At 42.2% G+C, this 26,317-nt stretch overlaps 1 protein-coding gene across 2 annotated transcripts; it reads left to right on the forward strand.

Moving 5' to 3' along the window:
* The first annotated feature begins 390 nt into the window (after positions 1-390).
* On the forward strand, positions 391-25,762 carry LOC104306318 (protein NPAT). 2 transcript variants are annotated; one of them, XM_054164631.1, is made up of 18 exons: positions 391-548; positions 5,121-5,239; positions 7,763-7,823; positions 8,603-8,675; positions 9,121-9,161; positions 9,974-10,201; positions 11,087-11,171; positions 11,967-12,099; positions 12,604-12,695; positions 12,776-12,863; positions 15,320-15,416; positions 15,918-16,049; positions 17,455-19,134; positions 20,278-20,393; positions 20,487-20,595; positions 21,538-21,586; positions 22,480-23,623; positions 24,370-25,762. In XM_054164631.1, the coding sequence occupies exons 1-18, from the start codon at positions 512-514 to the stop codon at positions 24,445-24,447; spliced, it is 4,362 nt and encodes a 1,453-aa protein (XP_054020606.1). In that variant the 5' UTR covers positions 391-511; the 3' UTR covers positions 24,448-25,762. The 2 variants fall into 2 exon arrangements, with proteins under 2 accessions (XP_054020606.1, XP_054020607.1); XM_054164632.1 differs by having other exon boundaries at positions 11,090-11,171.
* Positions 25,763-26,317: the final 555 nt, after the last annotated feature.

Consider the following 26,317-nt stretch of genomic DNA (forward strand, 5'->3'; position numbering starts at 1 on the left):
GGGGTGCAGAGCAATCGCAACCCACGGGCGCCACGAGCTCCGTCTCTCCCAAGCCCTCCCGGGCCGCCCGCCGCGAGCGCGCCCCGCAGCACGCGTGAGGGCCCTCAGGGGCCGCCCGCCCCGCCGAGCCCGGAGCCCTCACCTCGGGAGGGGAAGGTCGCGCAGCCCCTCGGGGCCACCGAACTTCGGTCGCGGGGGGGGCTGGCGCGGGTCGGAAGGCGAAGGTAGAAGAAAGCCCACCTCCGAGCGGCGGGTGCCGGCCGGGGAGAAAGAACGGCCGCAGCGGCTGCGGTGCACACTTCCTCCACCTTCACGTTCGGCAGTGGCCGCAAACGGACCTGGAAGCGGATGCGCGGCAGCGGCAGGTTCCGGCGGAAGGGGCCGGGCGCGGTTGTGCCTGGCGGAGTTTCCGCGCCTTCGCCTCGGTGGCGGGGCCGCCGCGCTGCGCTTCCAGGATCTGTGCCCCGCTGCCTCACTCTCTCCTGTCCCGTGCCCCTTGCTGCTGCGAGCCATGCTGCTGCCTTCCGATGTAGCCCGACTGGTGCTGGGTGAGTGGGACAGTGAGGGCCGGGGTCGCCGATCGCCTGTGAGGCGCGGCGGGGTCTCCCCGGGCGGGGAAGCGGTGGAGGTGGTGGCCGCACCAGGGGGCCTCTGCTGGGCATTGTCAGATGCCGGCAGCGCCCTTGGCGCGGCAGGAGAATGAAGCGGCTGCGCCCTTGACCCTCGACCGCGACTCGCTCGTCCTTCCATGGGCTGATCTTTTTTCTTGACTTTCTGCTCTTGAAGAGTCGCCCCAGGCTTGGTGGTCTCCGGACTGTCCCCCCGCTACCCCGCCCCGGTCTGGTCTCCAGCGGAAAACAAACGCAGCTCGATTTTGAGCGACTTTGGGCCTCGGGAGCCATCGCGGGTGCAGGGGAGCCCAGCAGGCCCTGCGGGCTGGGCTGGGCTGTTGCCCGCCGTGCCTTGATCTCGAGGTCTTCAAGAATCAAGAAAAATGTGGTGGTTCACCTGTACACATGCTTGGTGTTTGGGGTTCAATAAAATGACTGATTACAGGAGAAACCCAGGAGTGATCTACAGTGCCAGAGTAGACTAGGTTAAGGCTCAGGTTCAGCAAGTTTTTTTCTTGCCCTCCCTGTTTCTGTCACCTAGGAGTTTGCTTTGAGTTTAAGTTTGCTCAGTGTCAGTGGAAAGCACAAAATGTATTCAGAACGTTGGCAGCAGAGTGAATTTTTTAAGTGACTTTATGGGTTGGATTATTTGGATACTGCCAATGACAAGAACAAATGGTAATCAAAATCATGACTTGTATTGAAGTCCCGCATGTAAGTACCTGCTGGCACAGGTTGCCAAGATTTCTTGGTGGCTTGCATTCTGAGATTGGGTTTTCAGTTGCCCATGTTTTTTTTTTTATTCCAAAGCCATTAAGGCTGAATCTTTTCTTCAGTCTTTTACAGCACAGTTTGTTACTATCTGAAATGTTTCTTGCCACTGTCTTGAGAACCAGGGCTAGTAAGATGCAGTACTGCTGTTACTGTGAAGTAGTGGAGAGTTTTTAGAAACTCCATGCATTGTAAAAGAAGATTTGAAACTATGAAAGGGACATCTCTCACTGTACTTTTCCAGCCAAAATTGCATAAGTTACAGGTTTCTGGGTAGAAAGCTTATCTACCAGAGACTTGCAGATGTAGTATACAATCTTGGCAACAACATGTGCTAGGGAGGATCCATCCTATCTTGTGTCTGTTGTGGTATGATGCATGCATCATGTCTAGAAAACTTTTGAGCAACCTAACATTGTAGAACAGGCTATTCCTTGCAGCTATTTTTGTCTTTCAATAGGCATTCTTACTCCATCAGGCATCTCTCAACTTGGGAAGGTAAACAGTGCATCTCTTCTTCTGTTTCTGTTTCTTTATTACTATTTTTTAATGTTTTCATTGTTTTCCTCTCACTCTTGTGCTGTGAAGGTTGATGTATATTGCTTTGAGAAACAAATGATGGGTTGAGCTCACCTATAGAAAAATACATATGAAAACTTGGTTTTTTTTTTTTCTAATTGATGTTATAATGAATGTTTACTGAGTTGGATGTGTCTTTAAGTTTCTTGAAATAAACAATACTCAATCACTGCAAACTCAGGAGACACTGTACCTTTTGTGCCTTTGATCTGGTTTTGGCAACGTTAATGATTGCACGCAGTGTATGCACAAGCAGCTCCGTTCACAATTTAGAACACAATAGAAATAACCAGGTTGGAAGAGACCTTTGAGATCATCGAGTCCAACCTATCATCCAACACCATCTAATCCACTAAACCATGGCACCGAGCACCCCATCCAGTCTCTTCCTAAACACCTCCAGTGATGGTGACTCCACCACCACCCTGGGCAGCACATTCCAATGGGCAATCACTCTTTCTGTGAAGAATGTCTTCGTAACATCCAGCCTAAACCTCCCCTGGTGCAGCTTGAGACTGTGTCCTCTTGTTCTGGTGCTGATTGCCTGGGAGAAGAGACCAACTCCCACCTGGCTACAACCTCCTTTCAGGGAGTTGTAGACAGCAATAAGGTCTCCTCTGAGCCTCCTCTTCTCCAGGCTAAGCAACCCCAGCTCCCTCAGCCTCTCCTCATAGGGCTTGTGCTCCAAACCCCTCACCAGCTTTGTTGCCCTTCTCTGGACACGTTTGAGCCACTCAATATCTTTTCTAAACTGAGGGGTCCAGAACTGGACACAGGACTCAAGGTGTGGCCTAAGCAGCGCTGAGTACAGGGGCACAATGACCTCCTTGCTCCTGCTGGCCACACTATTCCTGATACAGGCCAGGATGCCATTGGCCTTCTTGGCCACCTGGGCACACTGCTGGCTCATGTTCAGCCTACTATTGACCAGTACCCCCAGGTTCCTTTCTGCCTGGCTGCTCTCCAGCAGCTCTGATCCCAGCCTGTAGCACTGCATGGGGTTGTTGTAGCCAATGTGTAGAACCTGGCACTTAGATGTGTTAAATCTCATGCCCTTGGACTCTGCCCATTTGTCCAGCCTGTCAAGGTCCCTCTGCAGAGCTCTTCTACCCTCTAACAGATCAACTCCTGCCCCCAGCTTGGTGTCATCTGCAAACTTACTGATGATGGACTCAATACCCTCATCCAGATCATCGATAAGGATACTAAAGAGCATGGGGCCCAGTACTGATCCTTGGGGGACACCACTAGTGACTGGCTGCCAGCTGGATGTGGCACCATTCACCACCACTCTCTGGGCTTGGCCCTCCAGCCAGTTCCATAAGGTTGACAGTTCCACAGTTCACAAGGTCTTAATTCAGGCATTTTAAACTTTATCATGCCCTTATTATGGAGTAAATTGGAATAGAATAGTATAGAATAGAATAGAATTGCATTGAATTGAATTGAATTGAATTGACCAGGTTGGAAAAGACCTTTGAGGTCATCAAATCCAACTTATCATCCAACACTATCTAATCAACTAAACCATAGCACCAAGTGCCTCATCCAGTCTCTTCCTGAACACCTCCAGTGATGGTGACTCCACCACTCCCCTGGGCAGCCCATTCCAATGGCCAATAACTCTTTCTGGGAAGAATTTCTTCCTAACATCCAGCCTAAACCTCCCCTGGTGCAGCTTGAGACTATGTCCTCTTGTTCTGGTGCTGGTTGCTTGGGAGAAAAGACCAACCCCCACCTGGCTACAACCTCCCTTCAGGCAGTGTCAGTGTATCTGTATGGAAGCACTTGGACATCCCTTGCAATATTCTAGTAGTAGGTTCAAAAAACTGAAATTGCAACTTCTACATAAATTTAGGAGTTTTATTTTAAGAACAGCTATACCAGCACCCATCAAAGCTCCACCTAGTCTAACACCCCATCTTCCATCCTGTCCAACTGCAGATGGCATAGTGGATAGGGATGAGACTAGCATGTAACCAAGTTTCCCAAAATACACTTTCAGATTCCAGCAAGTTGTGGCTTGAAAATTTTGTAGCAAAATCTGTGTGAAAAATTAAATAGGACAGTCCTTTCCTTTCCATGGGTACCACTGGTGTTCTCTGTCAGATAGGCCAGCACATACATTGTGATTAAACTCACACTGCTTATTCCCAAATTGTGTTTAACTTTCAAGTTAGCTTGTTTGTTGAACACAAGAGCATCTGAAACACAATTTGTTTTTTCCCAAGCTCTACTGGGATCTGCTGGAAGATTTGTCTTCATGCAGACTTTAAGGCCACGTATTTCTGTAGGCATTCCAGAACTGAGATGGACCATTTTTGGGGGGGGACTATTGAAATACGTATGCTAATGTATATATACTCTGCATTCTGTAATTAGGCACATATGTTATTGTTTCTTTAAAACATAGCATGCTCAGTTCTGCTGCAAGCAAGAAAGGCATTTTGTGGTTCTTTGTTCTAGAATCCTTTGTTCAGATCAGTCTATTTCTACTTTTTAATGTTTAGTGTATTTGAAGATTAAGACAAGGCTTTAAAAGTTTGATTAAAGCAGAATATATTTGGTGAGGAAGGGAATTTTGGGAAAGGAAACTGTTTAAGTATGTTGCCTAACTACCTGGGGTGTGTACAGAGCTTAAGTTGCAGCTAGTACATCTATTCAAAGTGTAAATTACAGTATGTGTGCATAAGCCTTTTTCTGTTACTAATTTTTGTGAAATGCTTAAAGTAAACCTTCCACTGTTGTAAAGCTGTACAGGTTTCGCTTCCTAGCAGCTCGTTTTATGAACAAAGTGTCATAGAATTCCATTTCATTATCAAACTGGGTTTTTCAGTCCATGTGAGAGTTAACCAATTACCCTCCTAAGCCAAGACTGATCTTTAGTACAGACAAGGAAATAAATTGTTCATATTTCTACACTTCTAGTTTTGAGTAGTTTTTAGTGTAATTTCAGTAATATTTTGTGCTCCTTCTCCTTTTGCCTCTTAAATATTTTGGAACATCGATATTCTAACAAAGTGACTGTTCTTGTCTAACATACAAATCTTTTGTCTGGTTATTTCAACACTGTATGCAGCTAATTATGCTAATGCCTTGATACCCGTTGAGTAGAAGTAATGAAGGAAATAGCAAAACATTCCATCTGATTTGTTGCAGGATATTTACAACAGGAAAAACTTACAGCTACCTGCCGTGAATTTATCTTGGAAAGCTCAGATTTGAAAGAATATGCAGAGCACTGTACAGAGGATGGGTTTATTCCTGCCTGCTTGCTGGTAAGTTTGTATTTGCTGAGCAGAAAGTTATATTGTCTTGTATCTATGGAACAGAAAGTTGAGATTTCTCAATGTAAAAATTGCTTCTCAAATGGTACTTTAAATTAGATCTAATGAGATCTAAATTAGATCTAAATTAGATCTAAATTAGATCTGATTAAGTTAGATCATCTCCTCTGTTTTGGGGGTTGTTTGTTTTTGCATCCTGTGGTCTCAGCAGTTAGTTTGTTTCTAGTGTTTAATCTCATTAAAATATTTAAGCATAAAATACACAAATTGATATCATATTATTCTGTTTAGTCTGCTTTGCAGCTTTGAGGTTAATATGTGGAATGTCACAAGGGTTTTACCGATTTCAGGGCTGCTTTTGCAATTTATTGGAGATTGTTTTCTATCCTAGACAGGGTAGCAGGTGATGTGCCATTTCAAGTACATACTAAATACTTAGGTAGTACCTCCGCTTTATCTTAAGTCTAACAGATTTTGTTAACAAAAGCTGTTTCAATTCAGCTTCCTCTTCGATCAGTGTCATCTACTTTGTCCCAGGTGAGATGCAGAACTTTGGGTGTGTGTAAATACAGCGTGTAGCTACATATGTAGATAAGTGCAGATAGCTACAGGGTAATTAACATACTGTGCATTTCTAACATCAACGAAGTGCAGTACGCAAGCTACAGGGTTTAGCTATTGCTGTGTATCAGCATGTGTGCATCTTCATCCTGGTTTTTATTTCATTATTCTAATGTCAGGTAGTGATAGGACTAGGGGGAATGGAATGAAGCTGGAGGTGGGGAGATTCAGGCTAGACATGAGGAGGAAGTTCTTCACCGTGAGAGTGGTGAAGCCTTGGAATGGGTTGTCCAGGGAGGTGGTTGGGGTGCCATCCCTGGAGGTGTTTAAGACCAGGCTGGATGAGGCTCTGGCCAGCCTGATGTAGTGTGGGGTGTCCCTGCCCATGGCAGGGGGGTTGGAACTAGATGATCCTTGTGGTCCCTTCCAACCCTGACTGATACTATAATACTATGATAATATATCTGTTAGTTATATCAGCTGGGATTTTGTCCACAGTATTAAAAATTTATGCTTTTTTTTTTTTCTGAGATGCAAGTTCTTGATGCACCTCTTCAAGGTAGACCACTGAAGTTGTTTAATTTAGAAGTGTTTAGTCACCTGTGTTTTAGAATAGAATAGAATAGAATAGAATAGACCAGACCAGGTTGGAAGAGACCTTCAAGATCATCGTGTCCAACCCATCAACCAATCCAACCCACCTAATCAACTAAACCATGCAACCAAGCACCCCATCAAGTCTCCTCCTGAACATCTCCAATGATGGTGACTCCACCACCTCCCTGGGCAGCCCATTCCAATGGGCAATCACTCTCTCTGTATAGAACTTCTTCCTAACATCCAGCCTAAACCTCCCCTGGCGCAGCCTGAGACTGTGTCCTCTTGTTCTGGTGCTGGTTGCCTGGGAGAAGAGACCAACCCCCACCTGTCTACAACCTCCCTTCAGGTAGTTGTAGAGAGCAATAAGGTCACCCCTGAGTCTCCTCCTCTCCAGGCTAAGCAACCCCAGCTCCCTCAGCCTCTCCTCATAGGGCTTTTTGGGGGTAGGGAATTGAGAAGCACAGAATCACAAAAACAATCAGGTTGGAAAAGACCCTCAGGATCACCAAGTCCAACCGAGAACCCTACTCTACGAAGTTCACCCCTAAACCATATCCCCAAGCACCACATCCAAATGACCTTTAAACACATCCAGGGTTGGTGAAATAGCTTGTTTGGAGAACCAAGCAATGGCTAGTAAAAATTAGAAAACACAAATGTGAATGCATTCATGCAGATTCTTAAAGCTTTTAATTATGTACCATTTATCAGTAGACCTTTTTTCCCCACTTCTCACAGAAAAGTGATGATATGATAGTGTCTAAGAAAAAATTGTTGTTGCAGCTCAAAATACTTGCAATCAGGGGCTGCATTTGTTCATACTGCATAGAGTTCCCACTAGCAAACAAGAAAAGAAGGTACAACAAAGGATAGTGGTAACCTTAAAATCTTAATTCTGCGTGCTTTACCTAAAAGAACAACTTCACGAAAATTAATTCTATGTTACTGTTAAAAATTTTACTTTTGACAGCAGCTCTGTTTGGGTTTGCCTCTTAATGTATGTTATGTTTTAGGATGATGTATACTTACTACTCTGTTGCATCTGTTTATCATCTTATTTTTGTGGTTTTAATCCATGGTAAGAAAGGCCAGAGGAGGTCATGCAACTCAAACTGCTATACCAGTGTTGTGCAATGAGAGCAATCACTTCAGACTTTATGCTCATAATGGCATTGTTCCATAGATTGCTCTCTACCTAGTTTGAAGCAGCTTAGGACCAGCAGTGTGCAGTTCCTTGTGTTGAGGGTCAGCATGGTGTAGTCTTGTAAAGAACTGCTTAAATACAGTGTGATAAAGCAGATGAAGTATAAAGTTATGAATGAAGATTGTAAGATCAGTTTTGTTTTTTTCTAGTCTCTTTGTGGAAAAAACTTGACCACTATCCTTAATGAATATGTAGCCATGAAAACAAAAGGTAAGCCTTCAGATGAGATTCATTTTGCTTATTTATCTCTTGTGAACTTCTTGAGGAAGACAATATCTCCACCTATATATGGACTTAGAGCAGTCCCTCATCTATGCTAGATGTTGAAGATTTCCATATTAGGCAGATAACAGCCAATTCAATCAGCATCTTGTGAACAGAATTTATTATCTTAGTTTAGGTTTGCCAGTATATATATATGTATATATATATATTTATATATATCATAAAACACAAAGATATAATGAAGTGACAAAATGTACAGGTGTATGCTTGTAAAATTACACTATTTGTTGTATACACTATAAATAGAAGGGGGATGTGCTGATCTCTGTTGATAGGACAAGAGGAAATGGAATGAAGCTTCATCAGGGTAAGTTCAGACTGGGCATTAGGAAAGGTTCTTCACTGAGAGGGTAGTCTGTCACTGAATCAGGCTCCCCAGGGAAGAAGAGGTTGCAGCGCCAAGAGTGTCAGATCTGGTTCATCATCGTGAATTGTCATCATGAATGTGTTTGCCTCAATTTTATTTAGGCTTCTAAAATTGAGAACTTTATCCATGATAACTGTGTGTTCATACCATCAAAGTTCTTAAATTAGGACATAGGGCTCTCTAATTAAATGAATATTAAGAAGGTGACTAGACACCTGCAATTAGAGGATGTCTGAAACAACCTCATGATAATTACTCTGCTTGTGATTTTACTGTTTCTCAACATGTATCTGGTTTAGGCATCTAAAATACTGGATTTTTTAATGGTTTATTTTAGAAACAACAAATGAAGTTCCAGCAATGATGTCATCTCTCTGGAAAAAATTAGACTATACACTTTCTCAGATCAGGTAATAACATTCTGAAATAAAGAAGATAAACTTTGAGTCTGTGTTGATCATCTCCCCTTATCATTGTATGAGAATGGTTTTGCTCTCTGTTGCCTCAGATTCAGATGGTGAAAAAGATAGGCATGTGAGAGTTAACAGTTGAGGAGACATGTCATGAGTTTATGGCATTAGTGTATGTGGCCTTCCTGTAACAACGGCAGTTTACTATGACTCATTTAGAATCTGATGCCACTGTGGTTACTTGATCAAAAATATAAAAGTAAGCTTCTTTTGAAGGATTTATGACCATTGTTTGAAAGAATAAAATTAACAATCACAAGCTTTTTTGAAGTAATGTGTGGTAGGGACCAAAGTGCCATTAACCATATGATAGATACCACTGCACTGTGTAGCTGAGTATTTCCGTTGTGCTCCTCTCATTTATGTCACCTGCTTTATTTTTTAGGAGCATGCAGAATTTCACAGGATTTTCTACTAATCAGAGGAGTAAGTAAGCCAATTAGGCTTTATGTTGAAATTAATCTTTTTGGGGCAAAAAAAAATGAGGGAATGCTGCAGCTATTCTTGAAGTGGTGTAAGATCTCTTCTGCAGCGTTTTTTCATCTTGTCTTCTGTCTTCAGTGTAGATTACGTCAATGATTAAGAGAGGAAATGACCAAGAAGGGAAAGCTTTTTTGCAAGAGTTTTAAATTATCTATATAGCATTTTCTTCTCTGATGAAAAGTTTTTAAACAGCTGAAAGGTTTAAAAACTGCTACCTTGGGTGGGAAGCTCTTGACTTAATCTGTGGTTCGTAGAGGAGCAGATAACATAAGCAGTCTTAACTGCGATGGATTTCTGTAGAAGGGGAGCATAAAAATGGATTGTAATCTTGAAACAATTATTTCTTATGCATATAAACCTATCTCAGCAAAATATGGAAAGGTACTGGTTATTTCTAGAACTGTTTCTTTCATTACAAAATCTGCCAAATGAACACTCAAAAAAAAAAAGTTTTACTTAAATAAATGCAAACTTAACTGAAATAACTAAACCAGTGTAAGGTCAATTATGTGACTGTTGTATTATGTAATGAAATACCATTTTGGTATGATTCTGTATTTAAGCAGTGATTACAATGTCCACGTAAGTTGGCTGTATTCTTGAGTTATGTTTTCTCAAACCTGTAACACAGAAGATGTTTTGAGGTTCCTAAGTTAGTTGTTGAAATATAAGCATTCTTAAATTAGGTCTTGGGAAATCACCAGCCTCTTAAAATTCCCTTGTCATGTTTTTTTTCATCTTCTTTGTATCTGTAGTACGTACAAGAAGTGGAATTGTAGAAATGAAGAGACAGAGACTGCTTCAGCAATCGGCTCCTGCAAACTCGGGATTGTTGTCAGTAGCCCATCAGTCAGGGACACAGAACTCTTCTGTTATATCTCCTCAAGTTATTCACAGGCCAGCAATAACTCAAAGTGTATCACAGACAAGACTGAATACATTGTTTGTGAACCAGACACAAACCCCAGACAGCAGGATGAGCAGTAAGTTGCATGCTTTGCTGAACCTTTTATTAGGTTTGTTTGTTTGATTTTTCTGTGCAGAGTCTATGGATATTGATGGACATTTTCTGCAATCAGGGCTAATCATCTTCCACTAAAAGTTTCAGAAAATTCATGCCTTGTTTCCCTAGCTTTCCAAATTGGTTCAGGTAATAAAAATAAAAGGAGTGACTGAAAGAGAAATGGCTCTTGCCTACTTGTTTGCTAATGTGAGTTCGGAGATCAGAAGTCCCTTCATTTGTCATTAATCTATCCTGTGTTCTCACCCCCAACCAAAACATCTGTTTTAGCAGCTAGTTGCCTATTCACATAGAGAGCAACTTCACCACCTCACCTTGTCAATCTGTCCTTCCTGAAAAGTGCATAGTCGTCCATAACCACACTCCAGTCGTGGGAGCTGTCCCACCATGGCTCTGTAACTGCAACAAGATCATAGCTCTGCGACTGCACCCGGATTTCAAGTTCATCCTGCTTATTTCCCATACTTCTTGCGTTGATACACAGACACTTCAGAGACCTAGCAGAGGAGTATCTGTTACCATTGTGGGATAGCAGTGGAGCTGGTACCCTGCCTCACAATTGTCCCAGGAATGTCCTCAGTGAGCCTCATTTTCCCTCTTCCCCCTTCAAAGTTAGTTTAAAGACCTATCAATCAGCCCTGCCAGTTCTTGTCCCAGGATTCTTTTTCCTCTTAGAGACAAGCAGGTTTTTCTATAGTTGGGATAATACCCAAGTATTTTGTATGAATTCCCAGGAATTGACTGGCAACGTAATAAGTAATGTGTAAGTGTTGGTTGTGCTCTAACACTGTCACTGGAAAAAGTACTGGCATCATGACCCCCTTTTTTCCCCCTTCTTTTTATAAAGCAGGGGATTTCATACATATTCAAGTTCCAGCATCACAAGAACGAAAGCTTCATTCAAACTTGCTTTCTCCAGGAAGACGAAAAAGGTACACACAGAGGGGGTTTTTTTTGGTGTTTTGGTTTGGTGGGGGTTTTTCAAAATCATTTAGGGATTCTGCAGTGTTCTAACATCTAGTGTAAATTTTCTCAGATGTTAGAGTGTTTCATGCTTCAGATTTGCTGAGAGTGGCCAGTGTTGCACAAAGAAAAGTCAAAGAACTTAACAGTAGACTGATTCCAGTGTTAGATACAGGCAGATTTGATATTCCTTCCAAAATACTCTTACCAGTTACGAAGATTCTCAATGTTGATACAAGCATGCAGTTTTTTTCCCTGCTTTTAACTTAGGAAAAACTATTTGCTTCAGTAAATTTTGTCAGCTGAAGTTTTTATATTCCCACTAAAAGTGGGTGTGAAAAACTGTTATTATACTAGTTTTTTGCCTCTGACAGCAGCTGCTCCTTGAGAGACCTTTATTTTCAGTGGTAATGCCCAGTTTCTTGAGTGGCAGTTGATTAGAACCTGTACTACCAGTTAAAGTAAGGTGTAGTGGAAGGGGGGCAATTACCAAACAGTGGGCATGGAATTCAATTTGCCATTGTGCTATTTGCCCCCCAGGCTGTATGCTTGTTTGCAACTCCTGTGAGCTCAGACACAACATATATATACAATATAACCAAACAGGTATCAGCTTTTATTGCATTTTCAGTATGTACCAAATTTTCTGTTGATTAAAATCTTTGTTTGCTAAGGAGGAAGCGAAACACTTGATTTACTGACTATTAGGTCTATTGTTTGCTTATTCTCTCAAAATACATAATAAGCTTCCTGGAATGTTTTAGTGATTCTCAGAAGAGGAAGAACATTGCAACACCTGGACCTCTTTCAGCACCTAGAAGTTCTCAAGACCCTGATGAAGTAGTAACAGAAAAAGAGAGTGAGCCACTTGAAGAGTTCATAGATGGTAACTTCCCAGTGAGTATACACTTATGGAAGGCATTTACACTTAAGAAACAAATTCAGACTAAGGAGAACTAGTCTTCTACATAGTGTTTGTCTTCAGTATTATAGAAATCAATTTTAGAAGATTAGTTCTATGGCTTTGTTTGAGTTAGCTGGTCTATGTACTAATCTAGTGAGGATTCCATGGCTATGTAGAGGAGGGGATTTTTTTTCCTTGACTTATTTGCTTTGCTAAGCTACCTGTAAGCTGTCAGAATACAGTAAATTTTTAAAGAACAGAAACCAGGAATCACAATAGGCCTTGATGTGCTTTAGGAGAGTAGAAGTACAGGAATGTTTTGGGGTGATTTCCATAGCAATGCAATGCAGTCCCAGATTGGCTGTGTCTCTGTTCTAAAGAGTATTTTCTATGTTGAATTAATGCTTGGGGTTTTTTAACCAGTAAGTTGGAAATTCATGCTCCTTTTCTAGTGATGATAAAAATAGACATCTGACCACTTCAAAATTGTTTTCCAGCAACTGGTTATCGAAAATGCCAGAGAGAAAATCTTGAGCAACAAATCTCTTCAGGAGAAGCTTGCTGAGAACATAAACAAAATCCTGAGCAGGTAATAAAAGGAACCTCTGAACTTCATACATATCATTTGATTTAATTTTGGATTCTGAACTAATGACTCATGTGTTCCAGTGATGGCAATGTCACTCAGGCTCCCAAACAGACTGACAGTGGTCCCACTGAGCAGGAGACTTCAATTGATGAAATCCTTGGACTTCAGGTAGGTGTGGATTGCTCTGTTCACATTCTTTTGAAGACCAGGCACATGAGAATGATCAGTTACAGGAGTTATGCTGAACCTCTGTTTACTGTCTAAGATCTGAGACTGCTTTTCTCTGTTTTTATTTTGTTTTGTTGATCTGTTAGCTTTTGCCCAGGGCCAGTTCCCCACTTCACTTGCATAGGCATTAACTCTGACCTTCCGTGGTGATGGGCAGGTTTGAAGACCTGAAGTGACCGGATACTAGTGTTTTGCTGGATTAATTTTGAGCCAGTTTAACACTGAATTAATTCCCACAAGGCAGCATAAGCATGCAGCAGGGTCAAAAGCCAAGGGAACAGGAGCACTTATAGCAGTGGTGAGCTGGTATTACTACCTGCAGACTGAGGTCTAAATACACTGTCCCAGAGTAACTGCCTGCCAGCTTGTCATGGCATCTTTGGTACAGGTAATAGGGTACCAGTTTCTGTCTGGGGATCTGCCTTGTAAAAGAAAAAAGGAACTTAAAATATCTTGTGGTCTTCAAACATTTTTAGTCTGATCTGATTTTCCAATTTGCTGTAAGATAAACATGGATTGTCTAACAGGAGAAAATTGTCTTTGAAGTCTGATTTAGATGTGAAGAAAAAAATCCTTACATTGTCCTGCTTCTAGAGGAAATGTACATTCTGCTTCTACAAAGGAAACTTGCAGTGTTCACGATTCTGGATCTGGCAATCACAGAGTTATAAAGGACTCTTCATGAGGGAATTAGAATAGTCATGGCCCTCACGAGTAGGTGCATTTGCCTGATTACAAATTAGAGATGTCTGGGGTTTAAAAGCTATTTTTCTTTCATTAGATGAATCTCAGGTCCATTTTTGCCAAAATGTGGAGCTGAAAAGCTGTATTCCATTTTTCTGAGCAGAATAAAGTCGGTGGTGAGGGTCTCTTTAGGATAGGGCTAGGGGGAATGGAGCAAAACTACAGGTGGGTAGATTTAGATTGGATGTTAGGAAGTTCTTCACCATGAAGATGGTGAGACATGAAACTGGATGATCTTTGAGGTCCCCTCCAACCCTGACAGTTCTATGATTCTAAAACATCTTCTTGGTATAGTTAGAGTAGTTGAAGGAGAATTATCAAGCATATCACATGTAGGATATCCACCCTTTCAACCATTATATCAAAAGTTACAGTGTGCTTAGAGGATCTCCAGGAAGCCAGAAGAAACTTTGTATTTGGACACTTGGGTATGCACTGAGCACCCCACTCTTCTTCCTGGGCTGCTACCAAACAAGTCATCTTGAAAGAGGAACCTCAGAACAGTGTCCTGTGCAGTTGTGCCTTCCACAGGAAAGTACTTGGAAGTTATATTATGGAACATGTGACAGACAAATGAAATTAAACTTTCCTTTGTTTAGCACTGTCTTCTAGATAAATGCAAAACCAAGCAATTAGGGTTAATTTGGGGAAATTTTTCTACCAGTGGTTGGTAGGTCACAACAACCCCATGCAATGCTGGACTTGTGGCAGAATGGCTGGAAAGCTGCTTAGCAGAGAGGGGCCTGGGGGTACTGATCAACAGCATGAGCCAGCAGTGTGTTCAGGCAGCCATGGTGGTGTTGAGGCTTGTACCCAATGACTCTTCCAACCAAAACAATTCTGTGATTATTGATACTCCAATATGTAGAATCATAGAATCAATAAGGTTGGAAAAGACCTCCGAGATCATCAAGTCCAACCTGTCACCCAACACCTCATGACTAACTAAACCATGGCACCAGGTGCCACGTCCAGTCCCTCTTTGAACATCTTCAGGGACAGTGACTGCACCACCTCCCTGGGCAGCACATTCCAATGGCTAACAACTCTCTCTGTGAAGAACTTTCTCCTCACCTCAAGCCTAAACTTCCCCTGGTGCAGCTTGAGACTGTGTCCTCTTGTTCTGGTGCTGGTTGCCTGGGAGAAGAGACCAACCCCCACCTGTCTACAACCTCCTTTCAGGTAGTTGTAGAGAGCAATAAGATCTCCCCTGAGCCTCCTCTTCTGCAGGCTAAGCAACCCCAGTTTCCTCAGCCTCTCCACATAAGGCTTGTGCTCCAGACCTCTCACCAGCCTCATTGCCCTTCTCTGGACACATTCAGGTGTCTCAATGTCCTTCCTAAATTGAGGGACCCAGAACTGGACACAGTACTCAAAGTGTGGCCTAAACAGTACGTGCAGGGTGTAATGTCTGACAAAAATGTTTGGGTTTTAGGGGACTTAATGTCTAAAATTTCAACCACTAATGCTTTTTACAGACAGTAAATTTGTGGCAGAAATGTTTCCAGTGTTAATCTTTATGTTTCTGTGCTGAGCAGAAGTAATAGAACTAGAAACAATCTGAAAACAGAGGACAAATGTCAACTGTTTTAAGTTATGAAAGTAACTTTCATAACTATCTTAACAGTTATGCATATTTTGCTTTTTCACAGGGTGAAATTCATATGTCAGAAGAGGCTATACAAGACATTCTGGAACAGACAGAATCAGATCCAGCTTTTCAGGCACTCTTTGATTTGTTTGATTATGGTAGGTTACGTGATATTTAGTTGTACCATTAGTATAAAGCATCATGAATGATGAGTTTTCATAGGTATGGCTTGAAGAAACAAAGGTAATTCTCTTTGGCAAGAGAGGTGGACTGTTGGCATCTGTGTCCCACAGTTCAGAATTAGATTTTATACATGTTTATGCATGACTATAAAGTACAGCATTTTTTGTCTGAAATTCTGGTTTTGTGCTGGCTCTGTGACTGTTTCATTTTGGATGCTTCTGGTCTAAAGAATGATAGTTCCTATTTGGTTTTCTATGGTATTATGAAATTTTTCTGGTTTTTCTAATCCTTACATAAAATATAAGGACATTTTAATGCTATTTCTGGATTTGTAACAAATGTAGACAAATAGTTGAGTTTAGGATGGCATTTCTTGAATTTGAAATCTTCATGCTTCGTTTGAAATGTGCAATAATCACATTTGTGTGTTTAAATGACGTGCTTAATCATTTCTTCATGCTGTGTTTTGAAAATAGGAAAGAGCAAGGTAAACAAGAACTTACCTGCTGGTATTTCTGGTCACAGTGGAGTAGAGAATGCAATCCTGGTGGATGAGGATAACCTGGAAACACTTGAAAATTCTTTAGGAGCAGAAGAAACTAGTAGATGTAGGTGGTGGTGTTTTTTCTTTAAAAATCTCTTCTAGCCTGTTCACTTTTAATTTTCAAAATATTTGCAGATCATTTGGAGACTTGATGGGGTGCTTGGTGCCATGCCTTAGTTGTTTAGGTGGGTTGGATTGGTTGATGGGTTGGACGCGATGATCTTGAAGGTCTCTTCCAACCTGGTCTATTCTGTTCTATTCTATTCTATTCTATTCTATTCTATTCTATTCTATTCTATTCTATTCTATTCTACATTTCAGAATTTTTCTGTTTTCAGTGGCAATACCCAATCTGACACTTGCCTTGCATGAGCACAAAAATACACCTAGTTTGTTAGATAGTTTCAGTCTCTCAAAATGAACAGTAGTCCATCAGCATACATTCAAGTACAGAGATACTTTGCAGTGTTCCTTGTGGAACATGTGAAAATAATACTTTACGTCTAACCATATGAATCTTTTCTCCCTATACTGTAATGTATTGGTCAGTTAATACAAAAGATATTCTTACTCTGGACAAAAGGTATGTTTAGTCTTTCTGCCTTGCTGTTAACTGTGGTAGTTCGGCCCACCGGCATTAACAAAAGCTTGGCTCACTCAGTCGGGGAAGCAAATGGAAGCTATATTTACAAGCAAAACTACACTCTGCAATGGAGTGCAATGAATAGGTACAGATATACAGTATTTACAATATTATACAGGTATTTACAATCAGAAACCAGCAAGGAAACCTCCCTGAATGGGGGAAACTGCTCTGCTTCCCCCCCCCCCCCCGCCTTCTCTCCCCCTTTTCATCTAATTAGAAGAAAAGAGAAAGAGATGTTAGAGAGTCAGTGCTCTTCTCTCAAGGTTAGGCTGATAAGGTCCTCCAAGCTAAGCAGAGCAGAAAGCAGCCTCAACAGCCAGAAGAGAGAAAGGAATGAAGTGGGATGTGAGATACTGCAAGGGGTACATCTCACATCTGGCCAATGAAATTCATTTAGAATAATCCCTTGTTTTCCTTTTTACACCCAGCTGTGAATTGTTTAAACTTCTTCACTCTTCTGCTCGAAAATCTGCAAGCTAACTTTTAAAAGCATAGCCTAAAACTGCCACATTAACAATAGCCAATCAGTAGCAGATGTTTAGTCAAAATGTATGAGAAGCAGAGCAAAAAGGTCTTTATCCCTATATGACTTAAATAGTTGGTTTATTAAGTGTACACTTAATATTTATATACAAACCAATTTGCCAAATTGCTTAATGTATGTAACCCTGAGTTTCATATACTTAGCTTGAAAGTAAGGATGAGCAGCATTGTTCCCACTTTGTTGCATGTGGACCAGTTTCCATCTGAACTGATAAGTTGCTGATGAAATGCTGTAAAGAGATTGTCTGTTCTAATATGGAACAAATTTGTTGTTTTTCAGGTGACAATCCCAGAGAATCACTGTCCTGTAAAGGTTTTCAGTTGGGAGAAGCACCATGTGCCTTGAAGAGCAGCATTAATGAGCACGATATGGCTAAGAAAAATATAGCCAACGAACAGTTGCATGAAAGTGGCAGAGCAAGGAAGCAGACTGAAGGACTTAAAACTGTTACCCCTGAACATATCGGAGAGCTTGAAATTGCTTTTGACTCTGTGCCTGCTTTGACTGAACCTAGCAAGAGGCAGAGTTCTGATAGTGGATGTAATGAACACTGTGGAGTTTCTTATGAGAAAAAAGAGTCATCTGCATTAGCACCTGGAAGTGAAAGAGCTGTGGAAATGGAAAAAGGCCCACTGAGTCATAGTGCTCAAAGTAGTCCTAGCTTAGAATATGTTCATTCCGGTAGTCCGCAGGTTTCTTTGATTTCATTGGCAGAGGGTACTACAGCCAGTGAAAACAAAACACACTCTGGAACTAAATGTCACTTATCACCAGATACATCACTGTCTGAAAAAACACTCACTGAAAGCCCTTCTGCTGGGGCTGTACTGCTGACAAAAAACAGTTCGTCAGTTTCTAGCCCATCACCAGATGCAGGAAAAGAACAGGCAGGAACGAGCAATGCAGCTGCCTTGCCTGCTATCCTACAAGAGACCTCTAGCCACCGCTCTGACCATCAAGAACAGAGTATGCAGTCTGACTGTACTGCAGGATCTGCAGTGAAGATTTTGGGTCTTGACAAAGCAGAGTTACAGCTTGAAGTTGTTGATACTTCTAATAAAACTTATCCAAATGATCAGCATACGCTTGATAAGCCTTGTAAGAAAGATTTTAACCTCCCTTCAGGACCCTCTAACTCAGGAACACAAGGGGAAATGCAAGAACCATCATCTTCTACAAAAGCAGATGCTGATAATATGTATTTCTCATCTGGTGATGACACATGTACAGAAATTTCTGTAGTATCTACTGAAAATAATCTTACTGCATCTGAAATACACCCATCTCCTCTCCCAGAAACTACATCCTCAACAGATGAGTCAGGTACTGAGGCCAGAAGTATAAGCGGTGTATCTTCCAGTAGTCAACCCATGGATGTGGATCCTTCTAACATAATGTCCCTCAAGATCATCATCAGTGATGATCCATTTATTTCTTCAGACACAGAGTTAAATAATGCTGTTTCCAGCATCACGGGAGAGAATTTGCCGACTATAATATTATCTTCTCCAGCCAAATCCCCAACGAAAACTGCAGGCCTGTCCAAATGTCTAACTGCAGAAGAGACAGAAAAAAATGTAGATACAGCTTTGGCAGAGCAGAATCTTCTTGTGCTTAGACCCAAGGATCCTTCGGTCACCTCAGTTAACACTCAGAATGAAGACTGCGCTGTTTTTTCGGTTGCAGGTACAACCAATCTTTCCAAGGAAGGGGGATTCATACAGTTGATGCCAGCAACAAGCACAGCTTTGGGGAATTCAAATAACCTTTATATAGCCACCTGCATGGCTGACCCAGCAACCTTGGGCACAGCTGTCACGCCATCAAATGTAGTTGTATGGCCTGGTAACTCTATGCCGCTTGCTGCCCAAGCTCCTGCTGTGCAACAGTTACGGACTCCTCCCAGATCCAGCAACACATTTGCAGCAAACCAGGCTGTCTCCTCAAACTTCCCACAAGGTAATCTCACTATCAGAAAACTAGGGGAAGGTTGCTGTTTATGTAGCATTTTAATTCTTTTTGTTGAGTGCATTGTAAGTATCACCCAGGTTGGAAGAGACCTCAAAGATCATCGAGTCCAACCTGTCACCACAGACCTCATGACTAGACCATGGCACCAAGTGCCACATCCAATCCCCTCTTGAACACCTCCAGGGATGGTGACTCCACCACCTCCCTGGGCAGCACATTCCAATGACGAATGACTCGCTCAGTGAAGAACTTTCTCCTCACCTCCAGCCTAAACTTCTCCTGGTGCAGCTTGAGACTGTGTCCTCTTGTTCTGGTGCTGGTTGCTAGAGAGAAGAGACCAACCCCTTCCTGGCTACAACCTCCTTTCAGGTAGTTGTAGAGAGTGACGAGGTCTCCCCTGAGCCTCCTCTTCTCCAGGCTAAACAACCCCACCTCCCTCAGCCTCTCCTCATAGGGTTTGCACTCAAGGCCTCCCCCAAGCCTTGTTGCCCTTCTCTCAGTAAACAGTTCATAAATATTGCTGTATCTGCCCCATGAGTCTACCCAGGAGTTACCTGTTTTTTCTGAGTTGTGACTAGACTCTATGTCCCAGGCAACCAGCACCAGATCATAGTCTCAAGCTGCACCAGGGGATGTTTAGACTGGATGTTAGGAAGAAATTTTTCATAGAGAGAGTGATTGCCCATTGGAATGTGCTGCCCAGGGAGGTGGTGGAGTCACCATCATTGGAGGTGTTTAGGAGGAGACTTGATAGGGTGCTTGGTGCCATGGTTTAGTTGATTAGGTGGTGTTGGATGATAGGCTGGACTTGATGATCTCAAAGGTCTCTTCCAACCTGGTTTATTCTATTCTATTCTATTCTATTCTATTCTATTTACTAGACTCTATTTACTATTATTAGTTGCTACTAAAAATGAAATAGAAAATGGGAGTCATTGAGCAGGCTGCTTTGAAAAAAATTGCCTCATATTTCAGAAACTTGAAATTCTATCACTGTAGCAGTGATAAATTTAGGAAGCATATTTTTGGTTATACTAGAAAAAGATTTTTAAGAAATCCTGTCTTGAAGCTTTTACTTTCATTGGAGTCTTTTTAGTTTCTGTTCAACTTTGACACTTTGGTATGTTTTAGGTTCTGCCATTATAATTACATCTCCAGTGCAGCCTGTTTTGCAAGGAATGGTGGGAATGATACCTCTCTCGGTGGTAGGACAAAATGGAAATGCATTCTCAGCACCTGCCTGCCAGGTAGCACATCACAAACTAAGCTTTTCAAAATGAAAAATGAAGTAATAAGGAGTCTTTTGGTGAATGGTGATGGAATATTTTGATTCTTTCAAGGTTTTGCATATGCCTGTGGCTAGTCCAGTGTGTAACAGAAGTGTCCCGAAACTTCCCATCACCCCCAAATCACAAAAGATTCCTGGAGGAAGAAACAAGACTAATACAGGTACCCACTTTGCATTCTTGAGAAGGGCAGAATAAAAGTGTGAATTCTACAGAAATGTCAGGGTTTTGCAAATCCCACTTGTCCTCTGCCAGGTAACTGCTGAGGTGGCTTTGAAAGAAGCCTGTCGGTAACTGCATTTGCTTAGTTTGCCAAGGAGAAACCCCAGCATATAAAATAACTCCAGATTGGAGATCATGCATATTGCCAAAATCTAATGTTTCAAAGCCCTAATGCTGTTTTTCTGTTTATGTTTATTTTTAATCTCATTGGTTGCATGTACAGGTTACTGCTGCCATTGAAACCAAGCCACATGGTAACAAAGAAGTTAGCAGAAGAGTTCCCAGCTGTTTTCTCTTTGCCATTTCAGATGTACACTTTTGTATATTGATTTCATTGAGACCTTGCTTTTTAAGTAGTAAATTGAAACAGGACTTGTTAGATCGATTTCTCAGTGTTGGGAGGAGGTAAAGGAAAGTAATTGAAAGTAGGAAATAAACTGAGTTACAAGGAGAACATGTGCTTTGGCCTGTCTGTCTTTTTTAAAGAGTGGACTTACACATGAAAATAGAATGAAGCCACAAAGTGAGAAAAAAGCTAGGAGTGTTTAGTTAGTCTGCATTCTGGTTTGCTGATAGATAACTCAAGAGTTCCCTGTGGTTGTTTCACTTCCACTTGGAAATCCCTGCAGTGCATTTTTACATCCAGCATAGCTGGTTTTCTTTTGCCAGGCCTGTGTCTTACCTAAGTGCAGACAGCAAGCCTCTTGTTCATGCCCATCTATTAATGCATGAACTTGAATGAAAGACATTATGGAAGAATTGCAGAGGTTTGGTACTGCATTTTTCTTTATTGTGTCTTTCTTAAGTGAAATGTCATTATACAAGCTGTGTGATGATTTACTTGGAGTATTGTGGTTTATTAATGCTTTGTCTGTTGTTCCAGGAAAACTGGTATCAAGTGTCGCTGAGCCTTTGATTTCTCGAACACAAAGGTCAGTAGTGCTACATTGTCAGGCCTGCTCTCTTTTTCCTGCCATGAATGTCTTCATACAGTATGGGTGGAGAGAAGAGCAGCTGTTCTTTTTAACAATGGCATAAGCAATATCGCCTTTATTTCCTCCTTTCTGTCTGCCAGGAGCATTAATGTAGTCCAGAGAAGGGCAACAAAGCTGGTGAGGGGTCTGGAGCACCAGCCCTGTGAGGAGAGGCTGAGGGTGCTGAGGTTGCTTAGCCTGGAGAAGAGGAGGCTCAGAGGAGACCTTATTGCTGTCTACAACTACCTGAAGGGAGGTTGTAGCCAGGTGGGGTTGGTCTCTTCTCCCAGGCAACTAGCACCAGACCAAGAGGACACAGTCTCAAGCTGCGCCAGGGGAGGTTTAGGCTGGATGTTAGGAAGAAGTTCTTCACAGAAAGAAAGATTGGCCACTGGAATGGGCTGCCCAGGGAGGTGGTGGAGTCACCATCACTGGAAGCTGGATGAGGCACTTGGTGCCATGGTTTAGTTGATCAGACGGTTGTTTTAAAGGTGATACTGGTTTACTTGTCCCTAGTCCTTCCACTGGAAGATAGTGCAAAGAGCTTCCTTTTTGTTGGCTTTTTTTTGCCCCAGAGCTCTGTTACATTTCTTCCATCTCCCTTTCCACCTGAAGAGCCCCAGTCTTTGTACTGTTTCCTACCCTTTTGCCATCATTTTCGACCTTTGCTGAGCTTTCTGCAGTTGTCATCCCTTACTCTTGGTCTTTGTGTGTTCATAAAATATTTACATTTAGAGAATACAGAGAGCTTGAAACAGGTGTTTGGAGGGGCAGGTGGGGACTTCCAGACAGCTGAAATGAACTTTGATAAGGACAAGTATGTTGCTGACCTGTTTTTATCTCACTTGCAGGACTGGAAATTCAGACAAGCTTACCACCACAGATCTAGGAAAGAAAGTGGAGGAGAACTTACCTGTTGCACCAGTAGAGAGCACAAGTTCCAATTCAAGACAAAGTGAAAGTCACAGGAGGGTGCTTTGCTTTGATAACGTTCCACCCGCTCCAGGAGGAAACGCCCAGTGTCAGCCTACCAAGAGTTTAGCCCAAAAAGAAAGAACAGAAAATACTTTATTTGCTGTTGACTCTGCTAAGGCCCAGGTAACGAAGAGAGAGAAAGAGAAAACATTGCCTAGAATTCTCTGTAAGCCAGAAGTTGGTAGCAACAGAAGCGCATCTGCAAAGGAGCCACAGCCTGAGCGGAAGGTGGCACCTGCAGGACTTCCATCAGATCCCTTCCACAAGACTACAGCAAATAAGGAAAATGAATTACGAAGGGATGCTGATGAAAAACAGAAGAACCAGGACACGGCCAAACTCTCCAACGGCCAACAAAGCGTTAGCTTGTGGAACGAGAAGACTGTCGCTTCGGTGCAAGAGCTGAACAAAAAGCAAGGGTCGCTGCCGAACGGCAACGCCAAAACTTCGGGGTCCGTTTCGTTGTCTTCAAAGGAGCCAAAGCGAGAACCGGTGAAAGTTTCTAACCAAGGCCTTTGCCTGTCAAGTCCCTTCGCTAAACAGTGCGTGGAAATGCTGCAAGACATTCAGTGGCATAGCCCAACCAGCAAAACAGTCGAAAACGGAGAGCTGCCGGTACCCCGTACGCCATCCGGCGTTGGGGACAGGCACGCAGACGATACTACCGACAGCGTACGGACACCCACCTGCCGGCGCTTCAACGAGGACAGCACGACCCCGAGAATAATGGTCCCCCCTGCCACCCCAGACTTGCCTGCCTGCAGCCCAGCTAGTGAAACAAGCAGTGAGAACAGCGTCAGTATGGCTGCTCACACGCTGATGATCCTGTCACGGGCGGCTATTGCAAGGACTAGCACCACAACCCCCCTGAAGGACAACACTCAGCAGTTCAGATCCCTAAGGAGTGCAGTAAAGAAAAGGAAACTAGAAGACCTGAATGAGGGTGAGAGGAATTCTCGTTCTGCAAATAGAAAAGAGCTTCAAAGTTCTCCAACACCATCAAAAAAGAAGAAAATAAAGGCAAGTACTCCTTAACTAAAAATTCAGATTACATGGTAGACATCTATATATGTAGTATTTATAATGGGATGGTTCAGAGGTGCTAGTCCAGATCTCTGACGTTCTATTTGCCAGTTTTACTAACTTTGCTCTTGAGCCAACTCTGAACTAACACTTAAGACTACTGTAGCCTTCAGATAAACACAAGTAACTCCTACTGACTCTGCCCACACCTTTGACAATCAAATAACTTTTCTGAAAACTAAATTCTAACTCAAGTTTCTAGGTGGAATGTAGGAACTAGGCCAAACTCATACTAGGCCTCAAGCTATTTATGCATCTTCCTTTGACTTTGGGAATTTAACAGCAACTAGTGAAGGTGTGAGGGGTGAAAAGGGGATGTATGCAAATAATCAGAAAGGAGACACGGTATAGCTTTGTGCTTCATACTTAGCTACAGAGTACTCCTGAAATACCCTAACTGAGAAGTGTCTGTGAGGCGAGTTGAGTGGCTGTGCCTGAGGGCTGGGTGGGCCACTACTGAAACAAGACCTCAGTCAGCTACTCCTGGCCCATGCTGTGCTGTTCATGGCCTGGAGGCACACATTGAGTGTATCTGCATGTTGGTGTCTGATTTCTAGGTGAGCCTTGTGCAGTTAATGCCTACAAGGTAAATGTAAGGATGAGGAAGAAAGGAGCATCTACAGACTCTGCACTATCCCCAGCTTCTTTGTATTTAACCAATCTGTTCTTTTCCTCTCCTACAGAAAAAGAAGCTACCCAATTCTTTTCCAGCAGGAATGGATGTGGACAAGTTCTTATTGTCTTTGCATTATGATGAATGAAAAACAAAAGGACAAAGGCTGAACTGTGACTCTCTGAAGCCAAGTGGTGGTGTGCTGAGGTTCTGCATGGGAAGCGAAGCTACTCCTAAAAGATGAGTTGCACTTTCAGTGCACTAAAGTTTCACTTTATAGCAAAATCATGCTGTTCTGGAAGCAGGTTGCTAAGTGTACATATCAATGAGTTGATATATATGTTTATTTTTGAACAAGCACTTGCATAATTATAGAGCCATGGGATTTGCAAAATTGTACATTTGTATAAATGTAATGTAAGAGAAGTTGTTAAGATTCCTGTTATACCACATTGTCTGTGTTCTGCTGCATTCTCTGCTCACCCATCTGAACTACTTACCCAGTCCCTGGGGAGGCTGTGAATTTGAAGGCAGTGTTTGTAGTTCACTGGGCTGAGACATGGGCAGCTAACTTGGCCACTTCCTGTTGTCTTGATGATTCAGAAAGGGACATAACCTGCAGCTGTAACTGGCTGGTACTAACACTCTTGTCTCATGACCCATGTTATAAGGCTGTGAATGACTTTACCAAAATACCAGTAACTATACATAAGGCCAGTAAAACCTCCAGAAGTATTTCTCATCTAATGAAGCTCTTCCAAACCAGTCAGTCAGGTAAGAACTTTGGATAGGCTTCACCTGTTTACAGCATTCGGGGCACAGTATGTCACGGGAATGCAAACAACTGTGTTCAAACAGTGTGCTGTTGTGGGGGTTAACCCCAATACTTGTACCCCAATATAAATACTTACATGTTAGCAAGAGCCAGACAACAGTTTTGATGTGTTCTGTTGCAAAAGTCAGTTCTTTTAACTGTCGTTGGTACAGTTGAGAAAGCATTTGTTAGTCCACTTTTAGCTGTACGTGGAAAACTTTGCATCTAATCTTTCTGGTTGACGTAGAATTTGTCATAGGTGTTATAAAACTCTCTTCTAAGAGGCACGGGAGAAGCTCAGCCTAACTTTTTAGTAGTAATTAGCATGGGTGAAAATTACCACAGTAAGTCTTGTTCCAATCCTGCAGAATTTTCTCTACTGGTCTTTGCTCCTTGGTTCTCAAATTGTTGAGGTCTTTACAAATGCAAGTTTTCTTGTAAGAGATCTGTACAGCAACAGGGCCATGTTTCAGATAGTAATACAAGGATTCCTAAGGAACCAATATTATGCAGTAGATGTTTATATTAAACCCATCCAATAACTAAATACTGCATAGCATTTACAGCTTGAATAAATATTTTTGTTTTACTAAAACATTGGTGTGCCTTGCTTTGTGTTTGCTAAGTCCACTTTGGAGATAGTCAATGTGAGACTATCTAGAGTCTCTCTATATATACTATATATAGTATAGAGAGTCAGTGTGGCTCACTTGTTTTTGAAGATGAAGAGCTCACTATTAAACATTTAAATTCCAACTGCAGCTGTTGTCAGAGTGGCAAAACCAACTGTGTGTTCTACATGCTGGAATTTTTTGCTTCATAGTATTTCTAACTGCTGGTACCTCCTCTTTTCAAATAGATTTACTATTTACTGGAGAGACTGTAGCACCTCCACAGGACAGTCAATGTCCACAATACTCTTTCAGTTCAGGTGACCTGGTAGTACTAAAGATGTGAATTATTGTAGCATCAGTTCACTTACATTTTCCAAGGAAGAAGCTGCTGTTCTTTGGCAAGTAACAGGTTTCAGAGCCATGACAAATGGTTCATTTTCTTACTAAGTCGTGTTTAAACCCCACTCTTCATTTGCTACCTCTTCAAGTACTTTCCTTCCCAGAAAAAAGCAGATCCCACTACAGCCCAAACAAAGGATTTATTCTCTCTATGTTATGGAGGATAACATGAGGATAATCAGTGGGTAGAG

The sequence above is a fragment of the Dryobates pubescens genome, chromosome 10, assembly GCF_014839835.1.
Source record: "Dryobates pubescens isolate bDryPub1 chromosome 10, bDryPub1.pri, whole genome shotgun sequence".
Classification (NCBI taxonomy): domain Eukaryota; kingdom Metazoa; phylum Chordata; class Aves; order Piciformes; family Picidae; genus Dryobates; species Dryobates pubescens.

What these genes read in the sequence shown, in the direction of transcription:
- LOC104306318 (XM_054164631.1), top strand. Translation starts at nt 512, where the DNA reads ATGCTGCTGCCTTCCGATGTAGCCCGACTGGTGCTGG. An exon ending in TGTAGCCATGAAAACAAAAG is followed by an intron (nt 7,824 to 8,602) that starts GTAAGCCTTCAG and finishes GGTTTATTTTAG; the next exon opens with AAACAACAAATGAAGTTCCA. An exon ending in ATAAACAAAATCCTGAGCAG is followed by an intron (nt 12,696 to 12,775) that starts GTAATAAAAGGA and finishes CATGTGTTCCAG; the next exon opens with TGATGGCAATGTCACTCAGG.